This window comes from Drosophila kikkawai, chromosome 3R (genome assembly GCF_030179895.1).
Source record: "Drosophila kikkawai strain 14028-0561.14 chromosome 3R, DkikHiC1v2, whole genome shotgun sequence".
Classification (NCBI taxonomy): Eukaryota; Metazoa; Arthropoda; class Insecta; order Diptera; family Drosophilidae; genus Drosophila; species Drosophila kikkawai.
Window position 1 is genome coordinate 36,770,812 of NC_091731.1, and position 17,222 is coordinate 36,788,033.

Here is a 17,222-nt window from a genome sequence, read left to right on the forward strand (position 1 = left end):
GCATAATATACAAGAGAGCAAAGCTGGAGATAGAATCTAGCAGAACATAACATAACATTTGATAATACCATTTGGATTTTCGTCCCATTAAAAGGTGCGGGTATCTTTTAGATACATTAACTTTGCTTGGACGAAAATTCAATTATGGCAACAGATTGCAAGGCGTAAAGTGCACATAAGATTGGGATTTATCATTCTTGGCTTATGTTCTTTTAAGGTGACATAAGTGATTGGAAAGATTTTGTATATAAAAAATGTGGCTTTAAGATAAAATATATATATTTGACCAAAGCTATTTGTCGTCTGAATTTACATAAGAATTGACAGGGACATCGAAGAGCAAAGTATCCACCGGGATAGCACCTTTAAGGGTACCCCTAACCAACAATATCCATGCGGAAGGCAGAGTCGGGAGGGCAGCCTTTGCCTCTTCTGGGAATCTGGGAGAGCAGCGGCGGCGGCCCTGCCATGAGCATCTGGCGATGTCGCGAGAAGTCCGTGTGACCATCTGGTCCTATGTCGGTACGCTTAGGTGGTCGCGGGCGTTTATCCTTGCCCTCGTTAGCATTCCATGGCCGCCGCAGGGTACCCTTCTTCTGCAGGTACTTGACCATATCGATGCCCTTCTTTTTCTTCTCTATAGCGTCTTTTTCCGCCTGTTTGGCCGCCTTGGCTGCGTCCTGGGCGGGCTTAAGGAATCTCTTGGGATAGCGCACCGGGATCGGTCCACTTGGGCCGCCGCCACCTGGGCCTCCCTTTCCACCTACACCACCAAAACCACCAAAACCACCTTTAGCACCCTTGACGCCAGGGAAGCCCTTCCAGGCTCCGCCTCCAGGACCTCCTAGTCCGCCGGGTCCTCCAAATCCGCCGGGACCACCGCCACCTCCCATTCCACCGACTCCTTGCCTACGTCCGCGTCCAGCGAGCATTCCTCCCCCTCCGCCTACTCCTCCAAATGCAGCATATGGTCCTCCACCTGCTGCTCCTCCTGCTGATCCTCCACCCCAGGCAGTGCCGGGCCGTGGTCGGCCGCAGGGCATAGGATTAGGGCCGTGGGGTCCGCCGCCCGCCAGTCCGAAGACGCCGTCCTCGAAGACGAGCTCGCCCGGCCAGCCGAACGCGGTGCCCATGTAGCGATCCCCGAGAGCGCAATCGAATCCCCGGTAATAGGGTGATATCTGTATGGGATACTTTTTCGGTGGGGGCATCATGTCCTTCTTGGACGTCTGGGTGCCGTGGTTTACGGTCGGTGGAGGAATGGGAGGCGGGTACTTTTGTTCAGTGCCCGCCGGCGGAGTGACATCAAAGTCGTACTCCATGTCGCTCTCGCTGGTGTCGGTTAGAATCAGATGTTCGGCTGCGGGCGCGATGAAGTGACGCTGGCACTCCTTGTCCAGGGCCCGCTGCAGGTGCCTCTTCTCGAGGGCGTCGCGACAGGTGCACATCATCAGGGTCTGGTGGCAGGTGCACTTGCGATAGCCCTTGTCCTTGAGCTTCCGCTTGATCTCGCGCAGCGCCACCGCCAGGTCACTCTTCACGATCCGGAAGGTGATGGGCTTCTGGCGGACGCCCAGCGGACTCAGTGGACGCAGCGTGATGTAGATGGCGCCGTCCTTCTTGCAGATTTTCAAGACCGGGGCGGCCAGCTCTTTCTCGCGCTCCAAAGCTTCGGCTTCCTTGATCAGATCATTCTTGTCCTGAGATCGCTCCAGGAAGAACTTCATCAGGTTCTTGATGGGCTTGCGGATGGCGCCCGGACGCCAGCCCAGTTTCTTGGCCTCCCAGCTCTTGCTCCAGGCCCAGCCATGGTTGCGCGACACGAAGCCCGCCTGGCCGACGCACTTTCTGTGCCTGCCGGAGATCTGGCCCTTGTTGTTGGGCGGAATGTGCAATGATTTGGCTGTGGTTGCCTGCTCCTTTGCCTGGCCCTTGGTCTGCACTGTTCCAGCCGGCGTTGCCGTTGGCTTCGGCGCCATCCGTTCACAGTTCTCGTCGAGATCGGACATCTTTTTGGTATCCTTGATGTCGTAGAGGTCGCGCAGCTCGGAGAAGACCTTAGCCAGGTAGGGGCGGCAGTCGTCGGAGCTCTTGTTCACCACACAGAAATCCTCCGAATCCTTTGGCTGCACCTTGGGGCACTTGGGCGGTAAATATCTGTCCGACTTGAAGATGTCGGCGCAGGACTTCCGGATGCGACAGTGGGCGCACATCTTGCCGTGCCTGCAAGTGCAACGGCAGGGCGGACACTCTTCATTGGCGGCAGCATCCGATTTGGCCTGCATGGCCTTGTCGCAGGGATTTTCACAATAGTCCTCCACAGGGGGCGGCGGCTGGCCCAGAAACTCGAGCAGGATCTGGTCGGCGGACAGCTTCTTCTCCTTGTGCCGCTCCTCCACCACGGGCATGGGCTTGACGCCGCACTTGGGACAGGAAGCGAACTTGGGCAGCCAGGACATGTTGGTCAGGCAGACGGGACAGAAGCGTATGGGCTTGATGTCCGGCATCGGCTGGCCGTCGCAGTCGGCAATCGGCACCGGGATGAGGTTACGGTCACAAAAGTCCGGCATCTCTTCATCCTCCTGATAGGCGGGGAGGTAAACGAAGCAGGGCTTGTTCGGCGGCGCCGGCAGATCGATTAGCATCGGTGGATCCGGCTTCTGGCAGAAGCAGGGATTCATACCCATGGCGGCCACTTCATCGGGATCGCGACACGGCGGCTCGGGTGGCGGTGCCTTGCCAGTGGACTTGGTTATGGCGTCGATCATCTGCTCGTACTCGATGGCCATTTTCTGGAGGAAATACAAGAAAGCCTGAAAGACTAAACCGAAACTGAAGGCTATACGAACCCACCTTTAGTTCACAGCAGGCAGGCACCATAGATGGATTGTCCGTCGTCATCTTGTAGGGCTTGATACCGCCACCCTGACTGCGGTAGCGTTCCAGATCCAGCCGGAGGCGCTCGTCGCCTTCCTCATCCTCCAATTCGTTGGCACACGGCGCGCAGGCACTGGGACATACCTGGGATTCGCCCAGAACGAACATTATGTCCTGCGGATTGATGCTTCGGTCCATCAACCGCTGGCACTCGGACTCGCCCTCTCTGAAAAAGCGCAGAATTAATATAATGCTGATACGGAAGATCCACCTCTCAAGGAAGAAAGTTTAATCAACTTACTCGGGAGCACACATGCAAACCAGTCGGCAAAGGAACTCCACTTTGCCGGTCGCCTCTCCGCCGCGCTCCAACATAACGGTGTCCGTGTGGACAATGTCAGCCATGTCCCGATCAATGGCATCTACGATGCTGAGCGGAAAGGAGGCCTGGGCAGCACCAATAATCTTCTTGGCATAGGTTACCGCAAAGGAGACGCCACAATCTTTCACCAGCTTTCTCATATCGTTGGGTTCCTTCTGGAAGGTGAGGCTGGTGTTTGGCTTGAAGTCGCTTACGTTGACCTGATCAGGAGCCAGGTCCATTGGGATCTTGCCGAAAGTGGCAATGATCTCCAGCTTTTCAGGCTTTGTGAACTCGGCATTTGGGGACTCCACATGGGTGACCACAACGTCGAAGACAAAGATCGGCGGGGCAACTTTCTTGGGCTTTTCGACCCGCGGTGGTGGCTCCTCTGTGGCCACAGGCTCCTTGCTCACAGACTCCTTCTTGGGACCCATTTCGGGGAGAGGATCGGCTTTTGGCTCTGTCTATCGTGGCCTCACGAAACCAGAGTCAGTGTGTTTTTATATAATTAATTTTTTTACTTATAATTTTTTTTTTAAATGGGGAATCCTGTTCTTGAAAGGACTGTACTACTCTAAACTTTACAATAAAACTGGCAAAGCGAAAGCCACATACGGAACGTAAAAGCAAGACCAACTAAGACCAAAGCTGAATATAAAATGCCAGAAAGTGTCTCTGACATAAAGCCCTTGATTTTGAGAGCTTAGGTAGTTAGATGGGGATTCCTTCGGGATCTATTCTTACCTTACCTTTCATCCTTGAAGGAGTCTGTCTCAAGAAGGCTGTGAAAAAAACTCTGCTGGGAGAAACCCATGAGAGCCTCCTAATATTATTTAATTTTTTAACATTTTCAATAACTTCGATGAAATTTATTAATTTTAAATTGAACTCTTAAGCCTATTTAATTACAAAAGACGGAATATGATATTAAAGAAACGGAATTTTTATTGTTTATTATTCTTTCACTTTTACATGCTTAAAACCTCTTCGGTTGACAGATTCGGATCGAGTAAACGGAGAGCGTATTCATAGGTGATTTTTTTATAATCAATAGTCGTAGATTCACTGTCTTTCGGAACGTCAGTCACAAGAGGCGTATCCTCTATTGTGTAGGGAGAAGTGCTCTTGATTGAGGTCAGGACGACAAATAGGAGAAAGGCGGCAGCAAGAGCAAAGAACTTCATCGTGGCTAATTCAGATGGATTTTGAGAGCCAACCAACCTCTTTTATACTTACTCGCTGGCTTTCTCCACCAGCTGGATTTATAATTTCTAATTGGTGATTCTTGTGGCTTGTGATAAAGGAAATCTGGTGGTAACTCGATCTAATTTTAACAGTTGTTTTTTGGTCACTTGAAATGTTTTTGTAGTTGTTCTTTGTGTAAACAACTGTATTAATGCTGACTTTTCAATATAGATAGCTTAACGACTATTTATAATAACCGATCTATAATATAGAAGCCTACTTTGGAGCTTAGTTAAAATAAATAGGAAAGTTTTAATACAGTTTGTTACTTTTATCATGAGATTGAACAATATTTTTATACCCATGGAGAACATTATAGTCTTTGATTTATCTATAGTCATGATTTTCTTCCAACTTTCTGAGATATATTCTAATAAGGGTTAGTTTTTTTACCTAGATAGCACTTATATATAATTTTAAAGCTTCCAAAGGAAATGGGAAAGTATTTTAGACAGAATTGTAATCTTGCTTTCTCCGTCTATATCTATGAAATAATTATATTCTGTGTTATTTTTATGGTCTTTGAATATGTGATCAATTTTAACTCAAATAAACATCCAATTAAAATAGAATTAACTCCATAAAATAAAAAAGTGAACTAATTTCGAATACCCAAATTCTTCTTAGTCCATAAGGGTCAGATCGGAAGGCATAGTCACATAATTAATTGTTATTATTTTAATTTATTAATGGCTATTTCATATAGCTGCCATAGAAACTAACAAAATCAGTGAAAAGATTCGTTTATTTATTTTTAATTATTTAAAACCCTTCAGAAAGGTTTAATTAAATAGATTCAATTGCAAGCTCCAAGAGTAAACTGACTTGTCCTTGCCAAAATTGGATTCCTTTCTTGGTAATAATAAACTCAGCATTTAGATTTTGAAAAATATCTAAAATAAATTAACTACAAAAGAAAAGACAATATGTTTTCGAATAAACGAAATTTTTTATTGAATGCTTTTATCCACTTTAACTTCTTTCCAAGATCGCCGGCTGGCTTTCCAAGAAAAAGATTAATGGTGCCCGTGATGGCTTGGAGTATTGTGGCTTGAAGGACCGTTGTGTCCCACTGATCCATGGCCTCCTCTCACAGGAGTTGATGCCCCGTGGCCACCATGTTGTTGCTGGTGGCCTCCATGTTGTTGCTGGTGGCCACCGTGCTGAGCCGGTTGTTGGTAGCCAGGAGTTGCCTGGACGGTGGCCAGAGCGGCGATGAGGAGGAAGGCAGCAATAGCAAAGAACTTCATCGTGAGTGTTGTTGATGCATTCTGAGAACTGGGCAAGCTCTTTTATACTTATTCACTGGCTTTCTCCACCAGCTGGAAATATAATATCTGAGTTATGGCTCTAATATCGATAAATCGGTTAATTTACTTATTTTTAAATGCCAGTAACTTTCGATGTTATTGCAGTTTTTTTGTGCAAGCAGATGTATTGTTGTTTATTGATTAGGACCGGTTGGCTAATGACAATAACAAACCATCGATTAATATTGTGGAAGCCTACTTTGGGGCTTAAAATTAAATAATATTTTAGTGGTCTTGGAAGATATATGAAGCTAAATCATAACTTTTAAGAATAATTATTAAGAAATTATTTTAAAAAACGTTAATATTTATTTTTGGAAAACGTTTGTCCCTTCTTAAATATATTTTTATTAGTTTGATTTTAGGCACTGGCTGTTTCTTCTTGTAGTCCTTAAATATCTAGTAAAATATCATCTAGTAAAATGTGCATCTAAAAAAAAGAAGGGAATCAACTTCGGGAAGCCGAAATATGCATTTTGCTATAGAATCATGGCATCGAAAATCAATCATAACTAAGCCGAAAATGCATTAAATTTAATTCGGAAAGTTTTTCTGTATTAGTTTTTAAAATGTTAATAAATCTGCATACTAAATATTGAATTTAAAAAGATTAAAATTTTTTCAAATTTTTGAAATTTTTAACAATGTAACCCCTTATAAAATTTTTAAAAAATTTACAAAAATTTTTTTTTTTCCAACATGGCTAGAAAGACTCTACTGTTGATGCTGATCAAGAATATATACGATTTATAGGGTCGGAAATGACTCCTTCATTGCTTTACAAGTTTCTGATTAAAATTTTAGTACCTCGCAAAGGTATAACAATTTAATTATTCTATCCCCCTAACTTTTATAGGAAATACCTAGTTATTTTCCTTAATATATACGATAAAAATATATTTTAAAATAGTATTCCGATTTTGTGTTGTTTAAAACATAGATTTATTTAAATCCTTTTTGTCAGTAAAACTTTTTTATTTCAAAGGCCGCTTCCAGAGTCCTTTCCTGCCGCCTTGCCAAGGGATTTGGCAGTGAGGCCACTCTTCTCGGCAACTTTGGGAGTCGCCTGGACGAATAGAAAGAAGGCGCACAGAGCGAAGATCTTCATGATGGAACCTTTTTACTGCATTATCTGGGGAACACCCTGGGGAATCCAACAGAAGACCAGTTCTATCATCTGTATTACCTAATTTTTTTGTTTTGGTTATTAATTCAAAAAAAGTTTAATTTATATTCCGCTTGTGTTTAATGTGAAACAGTATTATTATTATAAAACCTGCCACCTGTTGATCTTGAGGCTTAAACAACTGTGTTATTGTTTACTCAAAACGAGTTGTTCTGTTGGCTAAACAAAATTATGAAAATAAACAAACACAGAAACTGATAAATATATTTATTGCTCTGATTTGACTCACATTGACTCACTTTGCGGATAATTGCTGCCGATCTTCTACATCTATCTTAACTTTTTGGGCCAGATGGATGGTGAGTTTATTATACATTTCTTTTAAATGTATACAGTTTTTAAATTTCACAATTCACAGGGTTATACAGCCTGAGTCTTTCTTGGTACGCTTGGCGGGCATCGGCCGAGAGTCCTTGCCCTCGTTAGGATTCCATGGCCGTCGCAGGGTGCCCTTCTGCTGCAGGTATTTGACCATATCGATGCCCTTCTTTTTCTTCTCCACTGCGTCAATTTCTGCCTGTTTGGCCGCCTTGGCTGCTTCCTGGGCGGCCTTTAGGACTCTCTTGGGATACCGTACCGGGATCGGTTCACTGTTGCCAACGCGGTGTCCCTTTACAGGGAAGCCCTTCCAGGCTTCGCCTAGAGGACCTCTAAGACCGTCACCACGAGCTCCTCGTCTACGTCGGTAACCAACGAGAACTCTTCCCCCTCCACCTACTCCTCCAAATGCAGCATATGGTCCTTCACCTTTTACTTCCCCACCCCAGAGATTGACCGGCCGGGATTTGCCACAGGGCATAGGATTAGGGCCGCGGGGTCCGCCGCCCGCCACCCCGAAGACGCCGTCCTCGAAGACCTGCTCGCCCGGCCAGCCGAATGCAGTTCCCATGTAGCGATCTCCGAGAGCGCAATCGAATGCCCGGTGATAAGGTGACTTTTGCATGCGATACTTGGGCGGCAGCGGCGACATGTCCTTCTTGGATGTCTGGGTGCCGTGGTTCACGCTGTTTCGGATGGCCTGTATCTGGGACCGGCATCTTCTAGACGGCGGATGGACATCAAGATCGAACTCCAAGTCGCTGACACTGGTGTCGGTGAGCACCAGGTGCTCCGGGCATGGCTCGATGAGGCGACGTTGGCACTCCCTCCGGAGGGCCTTGTTGAGCTCAAACTTCTCCAGGGCGTCCCGACAGGTACACATCATGAGGGACTTGTGGCAGGAGCACTTCTCGAAGCCCTGATCCTTGAGAGCGCGCTTGATTTTGCGGAGGGCCACTGCCAGGTGGCTCTTTACGATCCTGAAGGTAATGGGCTTCTGTCTCTTGCCCATGCTGGCCAGCGGACGCAAGGTGACAAAGATCTCGCCGTTCCGCTTGGAGATACTGAGCACAGGTTTAGCCATTCTCTGGCGATGGTCTTCATCGGATAGTATCTTTTGGTAAAGGTTTCGCTCATGGTTCATCAGGAAGTAGCGCATTACGTGGCCGGAGGCACGCAGGATGGCTCCAGGTCGCCAGCCCTTGGTACGGGCCTCGGCTGAGGTTTTCCAGTTCCAGCCATGCCGGCGGGAAACGCCGCTCTCAGAGGGTACGCAACGCTTGTGGCCAGCCCTTTGGCGATGGTCCTGCATAGTCTGGGTCTGGGACCCGGTCCTGCTTCCCTGGTACAGCGCCTCGGTCAGCTCCTTGATCGAGCGTCTGGGCAGCAGCGTCTGTGACTGGCAGCGCAGCTGCAGTGCCTCGAGCTTCTTTGAGTCGTGCAGCTGGTATAAGTGCTTCATCTCGTGAAAGACCCTCGATAGGTAGGGAAGGTGGTCGTCCTGCGAGTCTTGGATCACGCAATAGTCCTCCTGGGTGCCGGGCCTAGACAGGCGCATGCGCTGCTCAGGCTCCGGGGCGCTCTGGTGGTAGATGTCCTCGCACATCCTGCGGACGCGACAGTGAGCGCAGACTTTGCCCCCGGAGCAGGTGCATTGACAGGGCGGGCACTCGTCCCCCTCGCTGCCTGCATTTTGGATCAGCCGACAGGGACCCGAGCAGAGATCCTCGACTCCTTGCTGTCTCACTAGCTGCTCGGCCACGATCTGCATCGCCGTCAGCTGTTTTTGTGGAGGGAGCATGGGACGCGCCTTTGTGTTGCAGCGGGGACAGGGCGTGTACTTGGGCAGCCAGGACATCGAGTACAGGCAGACGGGGCAGTAGCGAATGGGCTTTACCCCGGGCAGATCCTCAGGCTCCGATCCGAGCGGCACTGGGATAAAGCGCTCATTCATGGGAGTTCTGGCAGTGACCGTCGGCTCTGAGGTGGCCACAGCGCATGTTAGACGTTCCATGTACTTCACCTTTCTTGCAACCGAATCTATGATCTGGGAGTATTTATCGGTCATGTTTTTCAGGCGACTAAAGGAGGGCTTCTGCTGGGGACAGGGGTCATCCTTTGGGAAGACAACGCGACGATTGACACCTCTATAGCGTTGCAGATCCAGGCGCAGGCGTTCGTCGCCCTCCTCCGTGGCGAGCTCGGAGCAGGGATCCGAAGGAATTTGCAGCAGAGGGTCGGGATCACCGATGAGGAACATCACGTCATGCGGATTGATGGTGGGACCTTGGCCGGAGCAGCTAACGTGACTTTTCTTACTCAGTGAGACTTGGCTGCCCGATTTCGGTGGGATTTCCTCGCACTTAAGGGTTAGCCGGATGAGGATGCTTATTGAACCCACGACATCGCCGCGCCGCTCTAGATTCACGCTGTCCTCGTGCAGCAGGTCGCTCATGGTGGGGCTAATTTTCTCCAAAAACTCCGGCGGAAAGGTCACAGAGGCGAGGCCCAGAGTTGAGCCCTGATAGGACGCCGCCAGCTCCAAGCCCAGTTCCTCCAGGTTGTCGCGTACCTTCTGAGGATCCGAAAGGAACTCCAATTCCCGATTTGCCGCAAAATCGCTAACGTTCACCCGGCTGGAGGTCAGTTTTAAGTTCGTTCCCATGACCTTTAGTTTAACTGCAACCTGTAGCGGCTCCGTGAATACCACGCCGAAGACCTCCAAATTGGTCACGACCGCATCAAACAGAAAGGAAACGTCAGTGTTCATTTCTGAGCTGGTGATGATTGGTATTATTTGGAAGTTCGAATTGTAAGGAGTAATTAAAAATCTGAAAGCTGCAACAGCTGTAAAATTAAAGTAATTAAGATGTTAACGCGAGAACAGAAGGTGTGTGTATGTGAAGTTAATGTCGTTTATATAAATGACACTTGGGTCAAGGCAAGTGCAGATCAGCCTGGGTGATATGTATCCTCTCCTAAAATATTTTATCCTATCCTATCCCATTTATCTAAATCCGATGTTTATTGAAAAAAAATGGTGAAGTGAATTTATTAAATATTGAAAAATGTAATTGGTAATTGGTCCCATTTATTACAAGAAATATAGGTTTATTCCACACATTTCAATACGTTAATAAATTGATTTATGTATTTATATAAAGACTATATAACAATATATCAATACTTTTTGCAATCTTTAAGCTGTATTGTTGACAAAAGTTTAAATTAACTCACGCTTAAAGCAAGATAACATATTTTAACTAAAATCCAAAATAATCACATATCTTGTACAACGTCATATTCATATTTCGTCACAAAACAACCAGTTTTCCATAAATAAGAAATACAGTTGATTTTAATTACCAGTGACAGGTTTCCTAATATTAATATTGTTCCTAATCAAAACGAGTCAATAATTAAGTAGAACATTCTTAACCTGTGAAACTGGTTGCGGTTTCTGGTATAAAAGGGGATCTCCAGCAGTCAGATTGCATCGCAAATTCCCATCATGAAGATCTTCGCTCTGTGTGCCTTCCTGCTCCTCGCCCTGGCTGCCGTCCAGGCCACTCCCAAAGTGGTGGAGAAGAGCAACATCTCCCCGAAACTTATCAAAGGTACTCAGGGATAGTGGGTCTCCAGAGACGATGGCCTGCGGCGCTCTTGTCAAAAAGTTTAAGTAAAATGAATAAATAAAATGAACATTTTACTATATTTTTTAGTCTAAATAATTTTCTAGGTTTAATTGTTTTGTCTTTGGTTAAATGGTAAGTTTACATTACGTTTCATTCAAGAATGTATACAATTTATAAATTTTACGGATCACAGTGAAAAACTTTCTTTCTTGGTACGCTTGGTGAGTATCGGCCGAGTATCCTTGCCATCTATAGGATTCCATGGCCGTCGCAGGGTGCCCTTTTGCTGCAGGTATTTGACCATATCGATGCCCTTCTTTTTCTTCTCCAAAGCGTCAATTTCCGCCTGCTTGGCCGCCTTGGCTGCGTCCTGGGCGGGCTTGAGGAACCTCTTGGGATATCGCACCGGGATCGGTTCACTGTAGCCAACGCGGCCTTCCTTGACAGGGAAGCCCTTCCAGGCTCCGCCCATAGCACCTCCAGGACCGCCACCACAGGCTCCTCGTTTACCTTTGCGTCCAGCGAGCATTCCTCCTCCTCCACCTACTCCTCCAAATGCAGCATATGGTCCTTCACCTGCTCCATCTGCTGCTCCCCTACCCGAGGCTCGACCACAGGGCATAGGTTTAGGGCCGTGGGGTCCGCCGCCCGCCAGCCCGAAGACGCCGTCCTCGAAGACCTGCTCGCCCGGCCAGCCGAGTGCAGTGCCCATGTAGCGATCCCCGAGAGCGCAATCAAATCCCCGGTAATAGGGTGACATCTGCGTGGGATACTTTTTCGGCGGAGGCATCACATCCTTTTTGGATGTCTGGGTGCCGTAGTTCACGCTGTTTTGAATGGCCTTTATCTGAGATCTGCATCTTCTAGACGGCGGATGGACATCCAGATTGAACTCCAAGTCGCTGACACTGGTGTCGGTGAGCACCAGGTGCTCCGGGCATGGCTCGATGAGGCGACGTTGGCACTCCCTCCGGAGGGCCTTGTTCAGCTCAAACTTCTCCAGGGCGTCGCGACAGGTACACAGCATGAGAGACTTGTGGCAGGCGCACTTCTCGAAGCCCTGATCCTTGAGAGCGCGCTTGATCTGGCGCAGGGCCACCGCCAGGTGGCTCTTTACGATCCTAAAGGTGATGGGCTTCTGCTTTTTTCCTAGACTTCCCAGCGGTCGCAGGGTTACAAAGATCTCTCCATCGCGTTTCCAAATGTTTAGGACCGGTGTGTTTTGCCGCTGAAGCTGCTCGTGTTCGACTAGGGTCTGGCAGCATGAAGTGCGTTCATCCTTGGAAGTGAGGAAGTAACGCATCACTTGCACGGCCGCCCGCATGATGCAGCCCGGTCGCCAGCCATACTTTCTGGCCTGGGGACTTCGGGGCCAATCCCAGCCATGGCGGCGTGGCACCAAGGGCTCTGCCGGCAGGCATTGCTTATGTCCAGCCCTCTGGCGGTTACAAGGTTCCTTGTCGTGGCCACTAGGTGCAGATCTTAGTGTCTCGAACTGGCAGCGCTTACGAATGGCATCGATCTTTCTGGAGTCGTGCTGGGCATACAAGTTTTTCATCTCGGAGAAGACCCTCGCAAGGTAGGGACGGTCATCGTCTTCGGGGTCTGGAATCAAGGCAAAGTCTTCAGTGGAGCGCGGCTGGGGGTAGCGTCCAAGTTTCTGAGCCTGCTTCTTCACCTCGTCCTCGTCAAAGATGTCCTGACACAACTTGCGGATGCGACAGTGGGTGCAAAAGTTGCCGTCCTTGCATGTGCAGCGGCCCGGCGGGCACTCTGTGTCCGAGTCAAAGTTCACCATAGGCTGACACTTGTCTTCGCAGGGAGTCTTGCAAAACTCCTCGACTACGCGGGGAGCCTTCGGCCTGACCAGCTGCTCGGCCACAATCTCGTTGGCAGTCATTTGCTTCTCTGCCTTCTGCACGGGCCGCGGTCTGGTGTTGCAACTGGGGCAAGGGGTGTACCTTGGCAGCCACGACATCGGATACAAGCAGACGGGACAAAAGCGAATGGGCTTTACGCCGTACTCCTCCTCAGATTCGATAGGCACTGGGATAAAGTGCTCAACGCCGACCTCCGGGGGTGTCCTGGGAGTGGTCGTTTCCTTCTTGAAAGGTGATTCTTTTGTGACTCGCTTCAACTTCTCGGTCACTGAATCTATGATCCTAGCGTACTTCTCTGTGAGCTTCTTCAGCTGGCTGAGAGAGGGCTTCTGCTTGGGGTCGTCGTCCGGAAAGATGACGCGACGATTAAGACTTGGGTAGCGCTGTAGATCCAGCCTGAGGCGCTCATCACCCTCCTCCGTGGGGAGTTCGGAGCAAGGCTCGGAGGGGATCTGTAGGAGCGGATCGGGATCGCCCATGACAAAGAGCACATCCTGAGGATTGATGGTGGGCCCCATTCCGAAGCACTCTTCCTTCTCCTCAATCTTTTTCTGTTCGGCGAGCTGAAGGACATCAGCCTCACTTTTGATACTGGTTCCAGACTTCCTGGTGGACCTTCTGCTTGACTTTCGCTCCAGCTGATCCAGTTCCTTCTCCCCACACTTGATCGTCAGCACAAACAGGACGCTCAAGTTGCCGATGATATTCTTTTGGCGCATTAGGGGAAGGGTTTCCTCGTGAAAAAGGTCATTCATGGTGGGTCCAATCTTGTCTAGAAATGTGTCTGGTAAAAAAACATCTGCGGTGCCCAGTGACGACTTGTTGTAGCGCAGCGACACCACGACTCCTTTGTTGGCCAGGTCTTCACGTAGGTCGTTAGGACTAAGCGAGAAGGGAAACTGACAATTGACATCAAAGTCGCTGGCATTGATGACATTGTTTGGGATAGTCATCGATTTGCGGGCGAACTTGACCACCGCATCGATCTTATCCGGCTCCTGGACATCTTTGAACAGCTTGGCGTGGGTGATTACCACATTGAACAGAAAGTCTAGTTCCTTGGACTCCATCTTGGAAGTCTTGAAAGAAAACTATCAAAATTTTTCACAGCATATAAATGTTTCATGTAAAATTGGAAATGTGTTTTGTGTGATGGTTGAAAACACACTGAGCATCGACACAACCTGACCGGAGATGGAATACGAATCAGGTAACAGTAAAGACAAGGCTATAGTTTGAGAATACGGAGCATGAAAATCTCTTAAAAACCTCCCAAAAGAACTGATTCCTAAGTCCCCGCGGTGATTAAGTTCCTTTTGTGAGCTGTTTGGTTGAACTTTGAACTCCTGTGACCTGCGAAATGGATTCCCGTCCCAGAGGACTGCGGCCCAGCAAAATGGATTTCTAATTACCCCGGCCACTCCCTGTTACACTCCCCCTGCGCCTGTTGCTGCTGAAATTCCCGTGGAAAATCGCGCTCTTATTTATCGCTACACCTTCCGTAAGCGGCTTAGCACGCAATGTTCCCAAGGAAAGCGAGGAAAACTCACACGACACCCTCCTCGGGCAATTTATCAAATCAGCTCACATGCTTATCTAAATTAAGTTCAATTTTAATTAAATTTCGCGCATTAGGTTGACGCATACATATCCCCGAATCCCAGAACTATTTCCACAGTAAAAATGAAAACGTTTGCAGCCAGCGTTCCCTGACTAACTAAGCCGATTTAATTGGATACAAATTGGTGCAGCCAAAAGCTCAGTGAGAGTGGGAGTGGGTGGGTTCATTGGTCAGGTCCTCGCTGTCCACGCCAATAGCCAAACAATAACAAATTGGATGCCCGGGTCCCAGGCGCAGGCGAGTTTCTGCTGGGCAAGTGGAAACCACTCGTGTATAAATTATACAAAAATGGTGGCTGTATATATCCCAATTTGCTCTAACCGACAAGAGTGGGTTCAGTATTGGGACTTTTTGGGCTTAAAGAATGCACACAGCAGCACTTAATTTGTATACACTAATATGGTAAGAGATTAAGATAGATTTTCAAGGAAATTCCTTTAAAACTTGCTGTCTAAAGGTGTCACATTCCTTGAGGTCCAACAGCTGTAATGATAAATAAATAGAAAAGTAAAGAAAACTGTAGAGTATTTATTTACCTGTCTAGTGTCTCTAAATTCCACATTTTGCTACAAAAGTGTTGGTCAGAGCTTGTGAAAATATTTTGGTGCCCCCTCGAAACGTGTGAACATTAGACCGCCGTGCCGTAGCAAACATTTTCAATTGTGGCTAGAAATTGGCTAAAATTCCTATGGCCGAAAACGTGGCATTAATGACTTGTTAATTAGTTGGCCATTTTGTCGAGCAAAGCAATTGTAAAACAATTTTGCTAGCAATTGCCATTGGCCGAATTGGTGCCTTTGCCTTCGATTGCATAATTTATTTGCTGAATGGAACAGACGACTACGGAGGAGACCACATTTATTTGCATATTTGTGTACTTGTGAACGAAATGCTCGTCTAGCTGCAATTTAATTGCTTGCCAAATTAATGTCTGGCCGCAAAATAAATGCCAGAGCCACTTTGCATTAGACCTAAGCCGAAAAGGCCACCAATTAGGGTGTAAGCCTTTGGATGTACACAGCTGGGGAGGAAATACAAGGACTAGAGCAGAAGAACATAAACATTAAATGAAACACGAATTATAAGAACTGGTTTAAAATAAATCATAAATCTGCTCTCGTGCAGAGCAATCAACCTGTCAGGGTGCAGCATTCCGTGCAGTTTAGCTGAAGATCTCTATATAATTTCCAAGACCCTATCCCAAGTTATTTTCAGCTCTATTATTTTGACCTTAGCTGTGTGTGTATGCCAACCATAAGCAGGACCTTAATAAATCCTTTTGGATAAACAATAAAACACAAAATATGCTTCTTCTTCTGCTGGCAAAACTAATTCCGTCTGCTCTCTGCTGCCCAGCCCACAAGTAATTGGTTGGAGGGAAAAGGAAGCAGTAGAAGCTTCGGCGAGCACTCTTGGTTTTCGCACGTTACGTATACGCCACAGCGTACACCTCCTCCGGATGATGCTCCTTGTGGCTGCATCGAAACCACTGACACTGGGAGCAAGGAGCGTGGAGCAAGGAGAACCACTGCTGTTTCTGTTTCTGCTGGCAGACAAATGAGTGCTCCCATTAAATGCTTCTGAAATATGCTGGCGAATCACTCACCAGGAGGAGAGAGGGGAGCTGCAGCTCCCGGGGGCAGAAGTGCGGTATTTCGTTTGCCAATAAATCTACGAATTCCGCAACCCAGAACCAAAATTGCTCTCTGGCGGACAAAGTGTTAAATCGTGTTTGATTGCAGGTTTCCATTGCAAACGTTAAGGTATTTATTAAGGCTCCAGTCTTGGGTAGATTAATAATTGTCTGATCATAGAATCCCTTCATTTAACAATCAAATTATTGTTTTATTTGTTTGGTTTTACATTGTAAATTGTACAGCTGTTATGTAGCCTGAAAGGAAGCGGTTTTACTTTCAAATACCACCCCGCAGACGCCAAACTCCAACCTGCAAGATGCCCAAGAAAGGTAAAGGAAAGGGTAAAAAAGCTAAGGCAAGGCTCACCAAGGCCGTGCTCGAGCAGCCTGCTTTAGCTGTCCCGAAAGAGCCAGTTTTCGATAGAAATCTGCCTGTTTTTTCCTTCGATCTTGTGATGACGCATCTGGATGTGACTGGCGTGCCGCTGACCGATCCCCTGAAGCTGGTGGTGTCGGTCACCTTTGGGGGTAACACTTTCTCCCTAACGGCCAGTAAGACAAGCATCGATGTCTTCAATTCCTCTGCCAATCTGACCTTCCAAAAGGAGCCCAAGGATCTGGTGGACAACATCATGGAGAACGGTCTGGGCTTTGAGGTGACCTACGACAGCGAGTTGGTGGGTGTGGGTAAAACGCGTTTGCCCAAGAAACTGACAAATAGCATTAACCTGGACATGAAAGAGTTCTCCTATACGCGCACCTGTAACCTGGAATTGGATGGCAAGCCAAAGGGCAAGCTGGAGTTTTTATGCAAGTTGTTCATCAAGTGTGGCGATTATGCCAGGTGAGTAGGGGTTACCATTAAAGTATGGTACCTAATTTCCTTTTGGTTGCAGGGCTGGCGAAACCTGCCGAAATTTAGATAAGAACATTAGCCCGCAGGACATAGTATTTGTTATTGGCAAGTCAAAGACTCATCCAAACGCTTGTGACCCTTGTCGCGAGGCTCTGGAGATCGATGCCAGAAAACAGAAGGATTATGTTATCCAATCGAGTCCTGTTTCCAGATAACAGGCAGCATGAGTAATTTAAGGCAATATTCTTAAACATTTAAACCAAATAAATATTACATGAAAATTCAGACAAAGTA

The 17,222-nt window shown here is 47.6% G+C and overlaps 4 protein-coding genes and 1 long non-coding RNA gene across 5 annotated transcripts; 1 reads left to right on the forward strand and 4 right to left on the reverse strand.

Moving 5' to 3' along the window:
- Positions 1–261: 261 nt before the first annotated feature.
- Positions 262–3,880, reverse strand: LOC108075759 (uncharacterized). Its single transcript, XM_017168317.3, has 3 exons — positions 3,179–3,880; positions 2,854–3,103; positions 262–2,792 (listed from the first exon to the last, which is right to left on the reverse strand). The coding sequence occupies exons 1-3, from the start codon at positions 3,673–3,675 to the stop codon at positions 378–380; spliced, it is 3,162 nt and encodes a 1,053-aa protein (XP_017023806.1). The 5' UTR covers positions 3,676–3,880; the 3' UTR covers positions 262–377.
- Positions 3,881–5,415: 1,535 nt separating this feature from the next.
- On the reverse strand, positions 5,416–5,936 carry LOC138928812 (uncharacterized). The gene is made up of 2 exons (XR_011445210.1): positions 5,864–5,936; positions 5,416–5,808 (listed from the first exon to the last, which is right to left on the reverse strand). It is a non-coding gene; the product is annotated as an uncharacterized lncRNA (long non-coding RNA).
- Positions 5,937–7,172: 1,236 nt separating this feature from the next.
- On the reverse strand, positions 7,173–10,223 carry LOC138927861 (uncharacterized). The gene has a single exon (XM_070286723.1). It carries the CDS (start codon positions 10,068–10,070, stop codon positions 7,335–7,337), a length of 2,736 nt encoding a protein of 911 aa, XP_070142824.1. The 5' UTR covers positions 10,071–10,223; the 3' UTR covers positions 7,173–7,334.
- Positions 10,224–11,004: 781 nt separating this feature from the next.
- On the reverse strand, positions 11,005–13,995 carry LOC108075701 (uncharacterized). The gene has a single exon (XM_017168225.3). It carries the CDS (start codon positions 13,883–13,885, stop codon positions 11,123–11,125), a length of 2,763 nt encoding a protein of 920 aa, XP_017023714.3. The 5' UTR covers positions 13,886–13,995; the 3' UTR covers positions 11,005–11,122.
- Positions 13,996–16,250: 2,255 nt separating this feature from the next.
- LOC108075712 (uncharacterized) lies at positions 16,251–17,222 on the forward strand. The gene is made up of 2 exons (XM_017168243.3): positions 16,251–16,916; positions 16,969–17,222. The coding sequence occupies exons 1-2, from the start codon at positions 16,390–16,392 to the stop codon at positions 17,141–17,143; spliced, it is 702 nt and encodes a 233-aa protein (XP_017023732.1). The 5' UTR covers positions 16,251–16,389; the 3' UTR covers positions 17,144–17,222.

Excerpts from the sequence above, each read along its gene's own strand:
- LOC108075759 (XM_017168317.3), bottom strand. The coding sequence starts at position 3,675 with ATGGGTCCCAAGAAGGAGTCTGTGAGCAAGGAGCCTGTGGCCACAGAG. Across the intron at positions 3,104-3,178 it reads GTTTGCATGTGTGCTCCCGA|AGAGGGCGAGTCCGAGTGCC; the intron begins GTAAGTTGATTA and ends GCGCTTTTTCAG. Across the intron at positions 2,793-2,853 it reads CTGCCTGCTGTGAACTAAAG|AAAATGGCCATCGAGTACGA; the intron begins GTGGGTTCGTAT and ends TATTTCCTCCAG.
- LOC138927861 (XM_070286723.1), bottom strand. The coding sequence starts at position 10,070 with ATGAACACTGACGTTTCCTTTCTGTTTGATGCGGTCGTGACCAATTTG.
- LOC108075701 (XM_017168225.3), bottom strand. The coding sequence starts at position 13,885 with ATGGAGTCCAAGGAACTAGACTTTCTGTTCAATGTGGTAATCACCCAC.
- LOC108075712 (XM_017168243.3), top strand. The coding sequence starts at position 16,390 with ATGCCCAAGAAAGGTAAAGGAAAGGGTAAAAAAGCTAAGGCAAGGCTC. Across the intron at positions 16,917-16,968 it reads AAGTGTGGCGATTATGCCAG|GGCTGGCGAAACCTGCCGAA; the intron begins GTGAGTAGGGGT and ends TTTTGGTTGCAG.